Below are 18,912 nucleotides of genomic sequence, written 5' to 3'. Positions count from 1 at the left end.
ATGTGAAATAAGAAAACAAGAATACTGAACGAATTACATTTATTAAACTATATTTTCATTTGGAAAATAAAGCACAGGCAGAATAAACAAAATAGTGAGTTCAGAATGAGATTTCCAAAATATGAAAATTTAGCATGTATTAAATGTGGCATTTCAGATCAAGTAATTAATGAAAAACAATGTTCGAGAACAACTGGAGTGAAAGTAGAAGTCATTAAAATAATCTGTTTAATAATTTTACATTGAGCAAGAAAGAAGCCAAAAACCTAGAAGCTCTAAAAAAATTGACAAATCTGTTTAAACAACCAAAATAGCTGTGTCAATGATGCTTCTGCTGCTGCTGATAGTTGCAGATTGCTTAATATGTGCTAGTTGTTATTCTAAAAATTTAAATGGATTAGCTGCTTAAATCCTTCCAAAGACAAAATACTAGCCCTACCGCAGAAAGTGGTTTTACAGATAGGGATCTGGCACAGAGAAGTCAGCTAGTAAATAGTGGAGGAATTTCATCTTCTTTATGGCAAAGTAGAACATACACAGTTATCAAAATACAAATAAAACATGCAAAAATATTAGCCAGCTACATGGAGAAGGGGTTATTTCACTGACATATGCTAAGTTATTTTATACTAATAATAAAAATCTACAAAACAACAAAAAATGGGCAGATGTAATAATGTACACTTCATAAAGAAAATAATGTACAACATATGAGCAGACATGTTAGAAGGTTCAAATTCTAAATAGAAGAATAAAAGAATAAAAAGTTGAGGTAAAGATTTTTATTATAGTAACATAGATCTGAAAGTTTGTAATTCATTGAGGTATGTGGTGAGAAAAAAATGAAAGAAAAGAATCATTTGAAGTGCAATTTGGGAGTATTTTACTTATCTTACACATACATTTATAAACATGATAAAAACACACTAAAACATGTAAAATGTTTGCCATTTCAGCATTACTAATTAATAGCTAAATCCTGAAATGCACCTAAGGGTTGTTTTAGTCATACTTTATTTTAAAAAATTATGATAGCTACAATTGCAATATTAGCTATTAAAACAAATAGAAATCCTGTCCTTACACGCAGATATTGAAGCGCATAAAAGATACTCTAAAAAAACATAAACAAATTGCAAATACAAATGTAAAAATTGTGTATATTACTCATTTAAGTAATTTTTTTTTTAAAAATATGGGTATATGCTAGGGATATTTCCAGAAGGTTCACAAGAAATTTATGATGGTTCCTGTAAGGAAAGAGGGCTATAAGTTTGTATATGCAACTGTGTGTGTTTAGGACATTTTTATCATGTTTTTTCCCCAATAAAATAACTTAAAATTATGTTAAATATCGTAGGTGAAAGGATAAATACAGATATACATAGTAAGAAAATAGATAAAGATATATAAAAATAGTAGTATAATTAACAATTACACGTGTGGATTTGTACAGTGAAAAAGGACATTTTGAAACAAAGAAATTGTTATAGAATATAGGTATACCTTTTGTGTATCTACAGAGATATACTATATATATGTGTGTATCTATATATACACACACAATAGATATACAATATAGATATACCTTTTGGCAATTTCTTTTCTGAAGAAGTAAATTTATGGAAAATCAAAACTTCTACTGATAAAGAGCAATTCTGAATAAATTTTAGAGATTATTTTTCTGAAGTTTTTATATCCTAATACATACATATGTATAATTTTTCACTCATTAAAAATGTGATGAATATAGGAATAATTTCTATTTATGACAATGCCATAAAACACTGTGCTCCTATTAATGAATCTGAGGACAATTATTTGCCTGCAAAAGATTTTATTATTTTTTCTAAAATAAATTGTAACCCAGTAGATTGTCATGGTGTACTCTCCCTTCACTTACTATTTTTCTTCTCTTGCCACCAGCTAGAAATGAAATATCATAAGCATACTTAACAAACATGAGATGAACATAGAATATTTTTCATTAAATAGAGGGTTAAATAATACTGCTTTGTCTTAAATTTATATTTAATTCTAGCTGTTTACACTTTAATAATATTTATAGCAATTACCACAGTTGGATTATATATAGACTTTGCATGAGGGAATGTGTAAAATAATTTAATAGCAAGAATTTAGTCTGATTATGTTTAGAAGTTGGTGGGAATATTTTTTCTGTTCTTTTTGGTTTGAGTAATGGCAAATTTAAGAGGAAAAGTTAACAATGAATAGAGGAAAAGATTCATTGTAGTAACTAAAATAAATGCAAGGGACATGATCTCATTCCCTATTAGCATGGACATCAATGCAAGTCATCACTGTAAAAACCAAAAGGTAAGGGAGAGACTCTTTCAGGCTAGTCATGAGTATAAAGAATAGAGGATATTTAGTAAATATTAATACATGTACTTCCTAGGGATGACAATGTGCATTTAATATATTCATCACTTTATATCACATTGTTTTGCAGAGATAAAGTACTTAATTATTCAAAAGGAAAAGGAGATGGTTTTTACTGTGAAAAAGCTTATTTAAGGATATAGATAATACATAATTATGGGGGAGCCAAGATGGCCGAATAGGAACAGCTCCGGTCTCCAGCTCCCAGCCTGAGCGACACAGAAGATGGGTGATTTCTGCATTTCTGCTTGAGGTACCAGTTTCATCTCACTAGGGAGTGCCAAACAGTGGGTACAGGACAGTTAGTGAAGAGCACTGTGCACGAGCCGAAGCAGGGCGAGGCATTGCCTCACTCGGGAAGTGCAATGGGTCAGGGAGTTCCCTTTCCTAGTCAAAGAAAGGGGTAACAGACGGCACCTGGAATATCAGGTGGGTCAGTCCCACCCTAATACTGCGCTTTTCCAACGGGCCTGGAAAACGGCACACTAGGAGACTGTGTCCCGCACCTGGCTCGGAGGGTCCTATGCCCAGGGAGTCTCGCTGATTGCTAGCACAGCAGTCTGAGATCAAGCTGCAAGGTGGCAGTGAGGCTGGGGGAGGGGCGGACGCCATTGCCCAGGCTTGCTTAGGTAAACAAAGCAGCCAGGAAGCTCGAACTGGGTGGAGCCCACCACAGCTCAAGGAGGCCTGCTGCCTCTGTAGGCTCCACCTCTGGAGGCAGGGCACAGACAAACAAAAAGTCAGCAGGAACCTCCACAGGCTTAAATGTCCCTGTCTGACTGAGAGCGTTGAAGAGAGTAGTGGTTCTCCCAGCACGCAGCTGGAGATCTGAGAACAGACAGACTGCCTCCTAAAGTGGGTCTCTCACCCCTGAGCAGCCTAACTGGGAGGCACCCCCCCAGTAGGGACAGACTGACACCTCACTTGGCTGGGTAATCCTCTGAGACAAAACTTCCAGAGGAACTATCAGACAGCTGAATTTGTGGTCTCACGAAAATCCGCTGTTCTGCAGCCACCGCTGCTGACACCCAGCCAAACAGGGTCTGGAGTGGACCTCTAGTAAACTCCAACAGACCTGCAGCTGAGGGTCCTGTCTGGTAGAAGGAAAACTAACAAACAGGAAGGACATCCACACCAAAAACCCATCTGTACATCACCATCATCAAAGACCAAAAGTAGATAAAACCACAAAGATGGGGAAAAAACAGAGCAGAAAAACTGGAAACTCTAAAAACCAGAGCACCTCTTCTCCTCCAAACGAACGCAGTTCCTCACCAGCAATGGAACAAAGCTGGATGGAGGATGACTTTGACGAGTTGAGAGAAGAAGACTTCAGACGATCAAACTACTCTGAGCTACGGGAGGAAATTCAAAACAATAGCAAAGAAGTTAAAAACTTTGAAAAAAATTAGAAGAATGGATAACTAGAATAACCAATGGAGAGAAGGGCTTAAAGGAGCTGATGGAACTGAAAGCCAAGTTTCGAGAACTACGCGAAGATTGCAGAAGCCTCAGTAGCAGATGCGATCAACTGGAAGAAAGGGTATCGCTGATGGAAGATGAAATGAATGAAATGAAGCGAGAAGGGAAGTTTAGAGAAAAAAGAATAAAAAGAAATGAACAAAGCCTCCAAGAAATTTGGGACTATGTGAAAAGACCAAACCTACGTCTGATTGGTATACCTGAAAATGATGGGGAGAATGGAACCAAGTTGGAAAACACTCTGCAAGATATTATCCAGGAGAACTTCCCCAATCTAGCAAGGCAGGCCAACATTCAGATTCAGGAAATACAGAGAACGCCACAAAGATACTCCTCGAGAAGGGCAACTCCAAGACACATAATTGTCAGATTCACCAAAGTTGAAATGAAGGAAAAAATGTTAAGGGCAGCCAGAGAGAAAGGTCAGGTTACCCACAAAGGGAAGCCCATCACACTAACAGCTGATCTCTCGGCAGAAACTGTACAAGCCAGAAGACAGTGGGGGCCGATATTCAACATTCTTAAATAAAAGAATTTTCAACCTAGAATTTCATATCCAGCCAAACTAAGCTTCATAAGTGAAGGAGAAATAAAATACTTTACAGACAAGCAAATGCTGAGTGATTTTGTCACCACCAGGCCTGCCTTAAAAGAGCTCCTGAAGGAAGCACTAAACATGGAAAGGAACAACCGGTACCAGCCACTGCAAAAACATGCCAAATTGTAAAGACCATCGAGGCTAGGAAGAAACTGTATCAACTAACGAGCAAAATAACCAACTAACATCGTAGTGACAGGATCAGGTTCACACATAACAATATTAACTTTAAATGTAAATGGGCTAAATGCTCCAATTAAAAGACACAGACTGGCAAAGTGGATAAGGAATCAGGACCCATCAGTGTGCTGTATTCAGGAAACCCATCTCACGTGCAGAGACACACATAGACTCAAAATAAAGGGATGGAGGAAGATCTATCAAGCAAATGGAAAACAAAAAAAGGCAGGGGTTGCAATCCTAGTCTCTGATAAAATACACTTTAAGTCAACAAGGATCAAAAGAGACAAAGAAGGCCATTACATAATGGTAAAGTGATCAATTCAACAAGAAGAGCTAACTATCCTAAATATACATGCACCCAACAGAGGAGCACCCAGATTCATAAAGCAAGTCCTGAGTGACCTACAAAGGGACTTAAACTCCCACACAATAATAATGGGAGATTTTAACACCCTACTGTCAACAACAGACAGATCAATGAGACAGAAAGTTAACAAGGATATCCAGGAATTGAACTCAGCTCTACACAAAGTGGACCTAATAGACATCTACAGAACTCTCCACCCCAAATCAACAGAATATACATTTTTTTCAGCACCACACCACACCTATTCCAAAATTGACCACATAGTTGGAAGTAAAGCTCTCCTCAGCAAATGTAAAAGAACAGAAATTATAACAAACTGTCTCTCAGACCACAGTGCAATCAAACTAGAACTCAGGATTAAGAAACTCACTCAAAACCGCTCAATTACATGGAAACTGAACAACCTGCTCCTGAATGACTATTGGGTACATAAGGAAATGAAGGCAGAAATAAAGATGTTCTTTGAAACCAACGAGAACAAAGACACAACATACCAGAATCTCTGGGACACGTTCAAAGCAGTGTGTAGAGGGAAATTTATAGCACTAAACGCCCACAAGAGAAAGCAGGAAAGATCCAAAATTGACACCCTAACATCACAATTAAAAGAACTAGAAAAGCAAGAGCAAACCCATTCAAAAGCTAGCAGAAGGCTAGAAATAACTAAAATCAGAGCAGAACTGAAGGAAATAGAGACACAAAAAACCCTTCAAAAAATTAATGAATCCAGGAGCTGGTTTTTTGAAACGATCAACAAAATTGATAGACTGCTAGCAGGACTAATAAAGAAGAAAAGAGAGAAGAATCAAATAGATGCAATAAAAAATGAAAAAGGGGATATCACCACCGATCCCACAGAAATACAATCTACCATCAGAGAATACTACAAACACCTCTATGCAAATAAACCAGAAAATCTAGAAGAAATGGATAAATTCCTCGACAAATACACCCTCCCAAGACTAAACCAGGAAGAAGTTGAATCTCTGAATAGACCAATAACAGGTTCTGAAATTGTGGCAATAATCAATAGCTTACCAACCAAAAAGAGTCCAGGACCTGATGGATTCACAGCCGAATTCTACCAGAGGTACAAGGAGGAACTGGTACCATTCCTTCTGAAACTATTCCAATCAATAGAAAAAGAGGGAATCCTCCCTAACACATTTTATGAGGCCAGCATCGTCCTGATACCAAAGCCTGGCAGAGACAGAACCAAAAAAGAGAATTTCAGACCAATATCCTTGATGAACATTGATGCAAAAATCCTCAATAAAATACTGGCAAACTGAATCCAGCAGCACATCAAAAAGCTTATCCACCATAATCAAGTGGGCTTCATCCCTGGGATGCAAGGCTGGTTCAACATACGCAAATCAATAAATGTAATCCAGCATATAAACAGAACCAAAGACAAAAACCACATGATTATCTCAATAGATGAAGAAAAGGCCTTTGACAAAACTCAACAAGGCTTCATGCTAAAAACTCTCAATAAATTAGGTATTGATGGGACGTATCTCAAAATAATAAGAGCTATCTACGACAAACCCACAGCCAATATCATACTGAATGGGCAAAAACTGGAAGCATTCCCTCTGAAAACTGGCACAAGACAGGGATGCCCTCTCTCACCGCTCCTATTCAACATAGTGCTGGAAGTTCTGGCCAGAGCAATCGGGCAGGAGAAGGGAATAAAGGGTATTCAATTAGGAAAAGAGGAAGTCAAATTGTCCCTGTTTGCAGATGACATGATTGTATATCTAGAAAACCCCATTGTCTCAGCCCCAAATCTCCTTAAGCTGATAAGCAACTTCAGCAAAGTCTCAGGATACAAAATCAATGTACAAAAATCACAAGCATTCTTGTACACCAATCACAGACAAACAGAGAGCCAAATCATGAGTGAACTCCCATTCACAATTACTTCAAAGAGAATAAAATACCTAGGAATCCAACTTACAAGGGATGTGAAGGACCTCTTCAAGGAGAACTACAAACCACTGCTCAATGAAATAAAAGAGGATACAAACAAATGGAAGAACATTCCATGCTCATGGGTTGGAAGAATCAATATCGTGAAAATGGCCATACTGCCCAAGGTAATTTATAGATTCAATGCCATCCCCATCAAGCTACCAATGACTTTCTTCACAGAATTGGAAAAAAACTACTTTAAAGTTCATATGGAACCAAAAAAGAGCCCGCATCGCCAAGTCAATCCTAAGCCAAAAGAACAAAGCTGGAGGCATCACGCTACCTGACTTCAAACTATACTACAAGGCTACAGTAACCAAAACAGCATGGTACTGGTACCACAACAGGGACATAGATCAATGGAACAGAACAGAGCCCTCAGAAATGATGCCGCATATCTACAACTATCTGATCTTTGACAAACCTGACAAAAATAAGCAATGGGGAAAGGATTCCCTATTTAATAAATGGTGCTGGGAAAACTGGCTAGCCATATGTAGAAAGCTGAAACTGGATCCCTTCCTTACACCTTATACAAAAATTAATTCAAGATGGATTAAAGACTTAAATGTTAGACCTAAAACCATTAAAATCTTACAAGAAAACCTAGGCAATACCATTCAGGACATAGACGTGGGCAAGGACTTCATGTCTAAAACACCAAAAGCAATGGCAACAAAAGCCAAAATTGACAAATGGGATCTAATTAAACTAAAGAGCTTCTGCACAGCAAAAGAAACTACCATCAGAGTGAAAAGGCAGCCTACAGAATGGGAGAAAATTTTTGCAACCTACTCATCTGACAAAGGGCTAATATCCAGAATCTACAATGAACTCAAACAAATTTACAAGAAAAAAACAACCCCATCAAAAAGTGGGCAGAGGACATGAACAGACACTTCTCAAAAGAAGACATTTATGCAGCCAAAAAACACATGAAAAAATGCTCATCGTCACTGGCCATCAGAGAAATGCAAATCAAAACCACAATGAGATACCATCTCACACCAGTTAGAATGGCCATCATTAAAAAGTCAGGAAACAACAGGTGCTGGAGAGGATGTGGAGAAATAGGAACACTTTTACACTGTTGGTGGGACTGTAAACTAGTTCAACCATTGTGGAAGTCAGTGTGGCGATTCCTCAGGGATCTAGAACTAGAAATACCACTTGACCCAGCCATCCCATTACTGGATATATACCCAAAGGACTATAAATCATGCTGCTATAAAGACACATGCACACGTATGTTTATTGCGGCACTATTCACAATAGCAAAGACTTGGAACCAACTCAAATGTCCAACAACGATAGACTGGATTAAGAAAATGTGGCACATATACACCATGGAATACTATGCAGCCATAAAAAATGATGAGTTCATGTCCTTTGTAGGGACATGGATGAAACTGGAAAACATCATTCTCAGTAAACTATCACAAGGACAGAAAACCAAACACCGCACGTTCTCACTCATAGGTGGGAATTGAACAATGAGAACACATGGACACAGGAAGGGGAACATCACACTCCAGGGACTGTTGTGGGGTTGGTGGAGGGGGGAGGGACAGCATCAGGAGATATACCTAATGCTAAATGACGAGTTAATGGGTGCAGGAAATCAACATGGCACATGTATACATATGTAACAAACCTGCACATTGTGCACATGTACCCTAAAACCTAAAGTATAATAAAAAAAAAAGAAAATACCAAGAAAAAAAATACATAATTACGTACTAACAAGCCAACACTTCAACAAATGTATACATACACGCAGTTTCAGCCCAATTACTGTGATAAAATTAATTTATCGAGTACAAAGTGGTAGATCCTTGATTAAAAATATCTCCCAAAACATAAATTAAGTCTTCATCATTAAAAACAAAAAAGTTATAGAGAATGTCAATTATAAAATGAATCAAACAGAACTATTTTTAACCATTAATCACTAAGGAACAAACGACACAAAGAAATAACATTTGTAGAAAAGGGAGGAAGTGATGTCTTACTTTTTGTTTGTCCTGGCCCCCTGCTCACTAAACATTATACTTAATTTCATGAGAAAATGAATACATGAAGAAGCACCTGTTATTTCCATGCATGTTTTGGAAAAGAAAATAAAGCTGTAATAATAGGGTACCCCCATGGAAAAAATTATCAACATTAGGTAAGTATGGTTATTGGCCCCTTTTTGCTAGTCTTTCATAAGCATAAATTCTTTCTAATCTGTAGGGAATTTAACTTTTCTTGGTATCAGTTACTAATCTCACATATTAATTAGAGGGTTCCTCCTAAGTTTCAATTCTAAGTCTTTTCCAGGTCTAACACTCTATGGTGCTCCTTATTATCCTTTGCTTGTGCTTACAAAGTCCATAAAGGTGTAACAGAAGAAAATAAATTTGAGGATCTATTGCAGAACATCATCAGAGGGTCATGAAAATGGAACCTAAAAGAAAGTTTATACTTCAGTTTTTCTTTGTTGTATTTCATCTCATATCTCTTCTAGGCTGTAGGAGATCAATCAGAGTGGTGGGGGAATCTATAGGGAACGGAGTAGGCCTTCTGAAAGGTCAGAAGACTCTGCAAAGCTTCAGGGGAGAATAGCTGAAGGCAGCTGTTTTCTAACCCTGAGGCAGAGGGCTAGGAGTATGTGCAAGAAAGTAAAGGGGAAGTTATCTTGATCAGGAAGTTATCTTATTTGAAGTTGTCTAGGAACTGACCTTTGAACATCCACGTGTGTGACGTTCCCTGAAAGGGGAACAATAAATGTTAATTACCTGCAGGTTGTGTATGCTCCAGGCTTTCAGCATTGTGCCTGCACTGAATCAAAGCAAGCAGCTCCAGCTTCTCAGGGCTGAACTTTGGCCACTAGAGCCAGGCAGTCCCCTAGCTGCTCTTACACTGCATACCTGTGTCTGAGTACTCATTTCATCCGTTGGTTGGCTAGGGTCTGTGGGACAGACTGGCACTAGGCATCACTCTCCTTTTGCTCTCTATGGTCCTCTCAGCCTTGCCTTTACTTAACCATCAGGATCTAGGTCCTTCAGATGGGTCTCAAGGCTCCCTAGGTACTAGGTTACACCACTAGCTATTTCTAGAAAGAAAACAGATTCTTATTCTTTATTACTGGAGGGATTTTAGATCCTTTAAATTTTTCAGAGAGGACAAAGCCACCTTTCTTTTTCTAATATTGTCAGCTATTCATAACATAACTGAAACGCATTATTTTATTTTTTTTTCTCTGCCTCTTTGTGATTTTTTCCTAAGGATACCACACCCTTTCAAGAATCAAGAAAAAGACAAAGGATAGAAGAGGTGAACTAGAAGGACAGTTTCACGATGCAACAGAGAATTTCATGGATGTCCCACCATATCTCTTGATTACTCACTATATTTTGAAAAGCTTCCTAATAGTACCAACAACATAAATCATGAAAACAACTGTCTCACAATATGCTTCTTCAAGAAGTTTGCAATCTAGTAAGAAGGATCTAGCATGATGTAGGTAAAAATAGTAAGGTAATTAAATACATTGTGTAACAAAATGAGGATAAAAGTATCTTGAGACTCTAAAGTTGATAAGATCACAATGGTTGTCATAAACATTCTTTGACTTATATGGGAACAATATTCCATATAAGTCCCACATATTTCCATATATTTCCCAGCTCCTCAACTAGATATCAGAAGTTTCTCAAGAGCAACAAACATCCCTTTTCTATTATCCTTCCTCACCACCTAGTACTGTCTCCCACATAAAAGATAGAGTGAATCTGTGTCGATCAATCAAAACATGCCACTGCAGTATACTGATTCCACTGTGAGATGGGGAAGGTCAATGGGATTTTTGCTCCTCACTTATTTTGTATTGAAAGGACATTCATGGCTCAGGTTCAAATTTCAAGCTACTGCTACCCAAATAGAGCCAAAATTAAAAGCTCAAAACCCCACATGACGAATAACTACTGACATGTACTTCATAAAATTGTATGTGTCTTAACAGAAATTTCTATCAGAAGCTAAATTAGACATACAAAATTCTATGAACACTGGATACATCATGTGTATGTGGAGCTAAGTGGTAAGGGAAGACAGATTATATATTTTTTTAGGATTCTCCTTGTACAATTAGAGAGCACTTGCATTTAACCTCTGATAAAGTCTAAACGGTTCCTTAAGATATGTTTTTTCCTACAGAAATATATTTTCTTTATTTATTTTTATTTTTATTTTTTTGAGACAGAGTCTTGCTCTGTCGCCCAGGCTGGAGTGCGGTGGCGCGATCTCAGCTCACTGCAACCTCCGCCTCCTGGGTTCACACTATTCTCCTGCCTCAGCCTTCCAAGTAGCTAGGACTACAGGTGCCCACCACCATGCCTGGCTAATTTTTTGTATTTTTAGTAGAGACAGGGTTTCACCGTGTTAGCCAGGATGGTCTCGATCTCCTGACCTCGTGATCCACCTGCCTTGGCCTCCCAAAGAGCTGGGATTACAGGCGTGAGCCACTGCACCTGGCCTCAGAAATATATTTTATTAATAGAACATTCCAAGATGTAACTTAATGAGTTAGGGCAAATGTTGACGAAAGGGAAAGTTTATACAGGTATGTGTTTACTAAAATTTTGAATAAAAATTAACTTAAATCAATTCAACAAATGTTTACTGCACGTCTACTATATAGAAAGTACTGAATTAGGTGATGGTTTTTAATTTTTTTTTTGGCAGGATCTCACTCTTTTGCCTAAGTTGGAGTGCAATGCTGCAATCTCAGCCCACTGCAGCCTTGACCTCCTGAGCTCAAGTGATCCTCCCACCTCAACCTACTGAGGAGCTGGGCACATGTCACCGCACCCAACTGATTTTTGTATTTTTGCAGAAATGGGATCTCTTGCCCAGGCTGGTCTCAAACTCCTGGGCTCAAGCTATCTACCTGCCTCAGCCTCCCCAAATGCTTGAATTACAGGCATGAGCCACTGCTCCCTGACAGATGTGCTTTTTAAAAAGAAGTAAACAAAATGTCAAGGCAATACCATAAATGTCAGTGGGAAAATTTTATTAATACTTAAAATTTAACTCTGTACTAGTAATATTGTTTTGCTATGGAATATGCTACAGGTTCCACCATGTCTTATTTATTAGTTTGTTGGGTTTTTTTAATTAAAGAGTAGAATGACATACACAACCTTTTATTGTTCTTTGCCATTTTTCTTTCTTACTATTTTGAAAATAATATCTTCAGACAATTTTTCATAAAAAATTTGATTATAAAAAGAAAAGGCAAACATATGTGGTAATACTTTTAGTGCACACCTCACAAATGTCAAAGCTTACTGAACTGCTCACAATTTTATTGTTGTTATTGAACCTTTTAGCAAACCACAAAAAAATTACCTCCTGATTCAAAATCTCTGTTCTTAGCAGAGGCCTAACATGGATACTATTTAAAATTTGTGGCTGCATAGTTTTAAATATTTGATGTTCAAGAATGTTTCCTGCTGACCAAATAACTCTTCCTCTCAGAAACATGGGAAGGAAAAATGGGAAAGATAAGCTGAGAAAAGCAAATTGTTCTTAAAATAAAACAGCTGGCTGAATTAAATGGAATCAATTACACTTTACATCTTACATTGAAATGCAGTGTTTAGCGAAGAGACAATAATATTATGATGATTTAATTTTAACATGAGATTCTCACAAAACATGTAAAGTGTACAAATATTACAATTATCAAGAAATACATGTTAAAATTTTAACCCTCTGGGTTGACATACTCTGTCACAGTGCAACTTTTCAGTGACAGTAGAGCTAGAAGAAAATGTGAAGGTTATCGTTTAATGCAGCAGTAATTAAGCAGGTAGATGTCTTAATTGTGGTGCGATTGGCCTACTTCTCCACAAGCTAAATATCTTTGCCCATCTGGACGCGGTCAATGACCGACTTTTCTCAATTCTACCAGTATTGTACACTAACTCACAAAAGTGAAAAGTAATCTAGTTATTATGAGAGGAAGTAATGCAGTTGAAATGATGTATGGTATTTAGCAATTAATCTTACTTAGATTTCTCATATATTATGAGTAAATATACTTTCCTATAAGCAATTTTATGTTGAGTCTCAAATTTAACCCCAATATATGACAGAAAAGCAAACCTAGTATGAACATATAAACATACATTTTCTTTTCGTTTTTACATCTTAACATTTTATTTTATTATTATTATTTTGAGATGGAGTCTCACTCTGCCACCCAGGATGGAGTGCAGTGGCATGATCTCGGCTCACTTCAACATCTGCCTCCCGGGTTCAAGCGATTCTCCTGCCTCAGTCTCCTGAGTAGCTGGGAATACAGGCACCTGCCACCACGTTAGGCTAATTTTTAGTAGAGATGGTGTTTCACCATGTTGGCCAGACTGGTCTCGAACTGCTGACCTCAAGTGATCCGCCTGCCTCAGCCTCCCAAAGTGCTGAGATTACAGGCATAAGCCACTGTGCCCAGCCTTAATTTAACATTTTAAACATGGTTTTGAATCTGCCTCCCCTTAGCGGATACTTTATGAAGATAACGTAAATTTACTGTTTCTTATGAAAATTTCAGAGAATGATCTTCAGCCTGAGTCTTAGGCAATGTTGTTTGCATCACCCTGATGTAAAATTGTTCAATATCAGATGTTTATGTTAACATTAAACTCAAAATGGATATCTCCCTTAGGCTATTCACTATTATCCATCCTCCATGGAATGTTCAATAGAATTTTTTTTTGGTTTTGTTTCATTCTTCTATATATTCATTCATAAATATACAGCTTTAATACACAAATTCACCAGAAAAATACTTACTACTTACCTATCCTGTGCTGAGTACTTTGTTGTTTAGGAGCAATAAACATGACTGCCTTGTAAATGGATAGTCAGAAACTTACAATCTTTAATAACTTGGATGTTTTGTCATCCTCTAAATATAAAACATAACTTAATATTCTGACCTAAGTTCTCAAATTTAAATAAATAATCGACAATGTAGTTTGTCTCAGTCAGATAGACTATGCTATTCTGCAATAACAAAAATTCCCCAATTTTCCAAAGATGATGATGATGAAGTTGATATTTTGCTTATGCTACATATCCATCATGGGTTACTGGGGAGGAATAGGAGAAGTGTTCTCTGTTCATGGTAGATATTCATGGAGACTAGCTAACATCTGGAACATTGCAGGTCATGAGCAAACTGGGGAAAGAGATGTATGGATGGCCACACATTAGCAATTAAACGAGCTGGCTCAGTAATAATAAACATGACTTCCTCTCACAAGGGAGCAGGTAAATCTGGTCACACAGTCCCATCCAACCATATAAAGACCTGACAGTACAGGCCTACTATATACATCAATGGGAGAAAAACTAGAAATATTTGTCAAATAGCACAAGAACCAGTAGTACTTGACAAATAGTCCCACTTAATGATCACTGAATATTTGGATCACCTCAGTTCTCTCATACAAAGTATATCTAATTGATGAAGTTGGCTACACTAAACAACTGATTTTCACTGTAGAACAAACAGCCTTATATTGGAGGTAGATGCCATGCAGGACTTCCATAACTGGAGACGAGAAATTAATGCCTGGCTTCACAGCTTCAAAGGCCAGCCTGGCTCTCTTGATGGGGGTTAATATAGCTTCTAACTTTAACTTGAAGCCAATGCTCATTTACCATCTGGAAAATCCTAGGGCCCGTAAGAACCATGCTAAAACTACTATGTGCTCTAAAAAAGGAACAACAGGCTGGGCACGGTGGCTCACGCTGTAATCCCAGCACTTTGGGAGGCCAAGGTGGGCGTGATCATCACCTGAGTTTGGGAGTTCGAGACCAGCCTGACCAACATGGAGAAACCCTGTCTCTACTAAAAATACAAAATTAGCTGGGCGTGGTGGCACATGCCTGTAGTCCCAGTTACTCAGGAGGCTGAGGCAGGAGAATCGCTTGAACCCAGGAGGCAGAGGTGGCGGTGAGCCGAGATCATGCCACTGCACTCCAGCCTGGGCAACAAGAGTGAAACTCCGCCTCAAATAAATAAATAAATAAATAAATAAATAAATAAATAAATAAAGCCTGGGTGACAGAACATCTGTTTACGGCATAGTTTATTGAATATTTTTAATCCCCTGTTGAGTTCTACTGTTCAGAAAAGGAGATTCCTTTGAAAATGTTACTGATCATTAACATTGGTCCTGGTCATCCAAGAGCTCTGATGATGCACAAGGAGAGTAATGTTTTCACATCTGCTAACACATCATTCATCAGTAGACCTTGGGTCAAGGATTCTTTTAGACTTTCGAGTCTTATTACTTAAGACTGTCAGTCTCTGCACTTCACCATTTTGCCCCAGATTATTCATTCAACTGGCATGAAGAGGGGTATGGCAACTGTGGGATTTGAACCATCATTTAACAAGATATGGGAAGTGAATAGCATTTGCTCACCATGACTTTAGTTTTAGTTTCACCTTCCAAATTAGACTTCTATACACTTCTTAAAGTTTTATTTAAGTTGTACTTTCATCAGTATACACAGTAGTAACAAAGCCCTTTCTAATAGTCGCTGTATTAGCTACCCTGTGGCTGTTAATGTTCAGGCTCCTGCAAGATCCTTTCAAATCCCTTTTTGTACCATTTACTTCCCTTTCCCTTCCAAGCACCAGTACTAATGTACAGCTCTTTAGTCCTCAAGCTGCTGAAGGGGCTTTTGCCCACAGGTGAAGAGATTTTAAAGCATCTGGGACATCTGGGAGTTGATATGCTCATCCCTCCCAGGGTGGCCTTTAATCAAGGACTGAACAGTGTAGGAGTATGAAAGTTCACTCCCTTGCCTGGTGTAAGGATAACTCAGACATAACTTACTGTCCAGAGTTCCCCAGGAGGATCGTGCTGAAGCTATCCTCTGAGGGGTGTTCACCTGAGATTTCACTCTTCCTTGGCGTCGGCTGTCTTCCCTTAGATAATTTTCTTGAATTAATTAAAGATACATCCTCATCTCAGAGCCTATGTCTAACTTAAGATACACCTATAGTAGAGACCTCACTGTCATGCCAAAATATTGCCGTCTGGTGGCAAGACTAAGAATATCAGAGTTCTTTGCATTCACTGCGTGACCTTTCTAATAAGAGCATTTTCCAAAGTGCGGCAAGTTTCAATCTTCAAAAAAACCACAGCTACTCACAGTGTAAGATGCCCGTGGGAGTGTGGCTCTGGGCCTGGAAAAATTAGAGCAGTCTTGATGCTGAGAGGAGGCGAGCAGATAAGAAGCATTCTGAACCTCACCGGCTCCCGTACTGACGTCAGCATTGGTGGATTAGTTTGTCGCCCCCTTTAGCCAATCGGATTGGTGTCTCTTTGCCACTTACCTACTTCCTTCTCCCACCGTCCGTCCTCGGGGGAGGCGTGCTCTCTTCCCTGAGCTTTTAGGGGTTGGCTTTTCCAGTTCCAGATCAGCTACGGCAAACATCGTTCGAGATGTCGCACCAAGAGGGCAGCACAGATGGCTTACCAGACTTAGTGACTGAAAGCCTGTTCAGCAGCCCAGAGGAGCAGTTTGGAGCAGCAGCGGCGATAGCGGCCTCCTCAGACGTTGAAATGGCGGCCGCAGAGCCATCGACTGGAGATGGTGGTGATACCAGGGATGGTGGTTTCCCGAACGATGCCAGCACAGAAAATCAAAACACAGACCCAGAAAGTTCAAGTGAAGAGGTCGAACTTGAAAGCATGGAGGACTTTGAGCATTTCCTCGTGAGTGGTGAAGGTTTATTTGATTACCCCTTAGTGGGAGAGGAGGAGGCAGAAAGAGAGGAGGAAGAAGAAGAGATGGAGGAGGAGGAAGGGGAGGAGGAAGAACAACAGCCTCGGGTGTGTCTACGATGCGGTGGCACCAACAATGATCAATGTTTGTTAGAGGAGGATAGGGCGTTAGAGGAATGGATTTCCTCAGAGACATCTGCCCTGCCCCGACCTCGCTGGCAAGTCCTTACTGCTCTTCGCCAGTGGCAGCTGGGTTCAAGTGCCCGCTTTGTATATGAGGCCTGTGGGGCAAGAGCCTTTGTGCAGCGTTTCCGTCCGCAGTGTCTTCTTGGAGGCCATGCCGGTTCTGTCAGTACTGTACACTTTAACCAGCGTGGCACCCGGCTGGCCAGTAGCGGTGATGACTTAAGGGTGATAGTGTGGGACTGGGTGCGGCAGAAGCCAGTACTGAACTTTGAGAGTGGTCACGGTATTAATGTCATCCAGGCTAAATTCTTTCCTAACTGTGGTGATTCCACCCTGGCCACGTGTGGCCATGATGGTCAGGTACGGGTAGCAGAACTAATTAATGCATCATATTGCGAGAATACTAAGCGTGTGGCCAAGCACAGGGGACCTGCCCACGAGTTGGCTCTGGAGCCTGACTCTCCTTATAGGTTCCTCACTTCAGGTGAAGATGCCGTTGTGTTCACCATTGACCTCAGACAAGACCGGCCAGCTTCAAAAGTTGTGGTAACAAGAGAAAAGGATAAGAAAGTGGGACTGTATACAATCTCTATGAATCCTGCCAATATTTACCAATTTGCAGTGGGTGGATATGATCAGTTTGTAAGGATTTATGACCAGAGGAGAATTGATGAGACAGAAAACAATGGAGTACTCAAGAAATTCACTCCTCATCATCTGGTTAATTGTGTTTTCCCAACAAACATCACCTGTGTTGTGTACAGCCACGATGGCACAGAGCTCCTGGCTAGCTACAATGATGAAGATATTTACCTCTTCAACTCTTCTCACAGTGATGGTGCTCAATATGTTAAGAGATATAAGGGGCACAGAAATAATGACACAGTCAAATGTGTTAATTTTTATGGCCCCAGGAGTGAGTTTGTCGTGAGTGGTAGTGATTGTGGGCACGTCTTCTTCTGGGAGAAATCATCCTGCCAGATCATCCAGTTCATGGAGGGGGACAGAGGAGATATAGTACACTGTCTTGAACCCCACCCTTACCTACCTGTGTTGGCGACCAGTGGCCTAGATCAGCATGTCAAGATCTGGACACCCACAGCTAACACTGCCACTGAGCTTGCTGGGTTAAAAGATGTGATTAAGAAGAACAAGCGGGAGCGAGATGAAGATAACTTGCACTATACAGACTCGTTTGACAACGACATGCTTCGGTTCTTCGTGCATCACCTGTTACAGAGAGCTCATCACCCCGGCTGGAGAGGTCATGGAGCTGAGTTCCCAGATGAAGAGTTGGATGAGTCTTCCAGCACCTCAGATACATCTGAGGAGGAGGGCCAAGATCAAGTGCAGTGCACGCCATCCTGAAGGCCTCATATCCAGTGCAGCTAGATGCCACCTAAGTACACCGGACTTTAAAATTCAGTTTGACTAATTTAGAATTGTCAATTGATTAATAGATTTGCTTTTTGTCTTTTGTTTTTCACAATATATGCTGAAAACCATCTCTTCCATCTCCTTCTGTACTTTCCTTTCTTCCTTCCACACATTCTTAGTCTCTCATTCCTTTCCTCTGCTTCTTTATGCGTGTTTTGTTACCCTTTATATGAGTGCATACGCAACTTATTTATGCCTCTTTTCCTTTGCTCCCTTATAATTGACCTCTAAAATTGCATAATTTTGTTGAGAAAAATTAATGGCCTTATTAGATGTATCTACTCATTTCAGACATTCTGAAAGCTATTAATTTTTTACTTTTTTCGTCTTTTACCAATTTATTTTGAAGATAAAGTTCTTCAATTGAGTTGAAAATTTCATAAACCTGTTTATTCTTTAGAGGTAAAATAAAGCAAACCATAGTTCTTTGAATACTGACACACACATACACACAGTCTCAGAAAAGGAAAAGAGAAGTAGTGTGT

General features: G+C 39.2%; 1 protein-coding gene across 2 annotated transcripts; it reads left to right on the top strand.

Annotated features, from left to right (window-relative positions):
- The first annotated feature begins 16,465 nt into the window (after positions 1 to 16,465).
- On the top strand, positions 16,466 to 18,528 carry DCAF8L1 (DDB1 and CUL4 associated factor 8 like 1). Of its 2 annotated transcripts, XM_055267975.2 has the most exons (2): positions 16,466 to 16,799; positions 16,836 to 18,528. In XM_055267975.2, exons 1-2 carry the CDS (start codon positions 16,523 to 16,525, stop codon positions 18,356 to 18,358), a joined length of 1,800 nt encoding a protein of 599 aa, XP_055123950.1. In that variant the 5' UTR covers positions 16,466 to 16,522; the 3' UTR covers positions 18,359 to 18,528. The 2 variants fall into 2 exon arrangements, with proteins under 2 accessions (XP_055123950.1, XP_055123949.1); XM_055267974.2 differs by having other exon boundaries at positions 16,466 to 18,528.
- Positions 18,529 to 18,912: the final 384 nt, after the last annotated feature.

This window comes from Symphalangus syndactylus, chromosome X (assembly GCF_028878055.3).
Source record: "Symphalangus syndactylus isolate Jambi chromosome X, NHGRI_mSymSyn1-v2.1_pri, whole genome shotgun sequence".
In the NCBI taxonomy this organism is placed as follows: domain Eukaryota; kingdom Metazoa; phylum Chordata; class Mammalia; order Primates; family Hylobatidae; genus Symphalangus; species Symphalangus syndactylus.
Note: the sequence above shows the minus strand (reverse complement) of the source record. Positions and strands in the feature narration are given on the sequence as shown.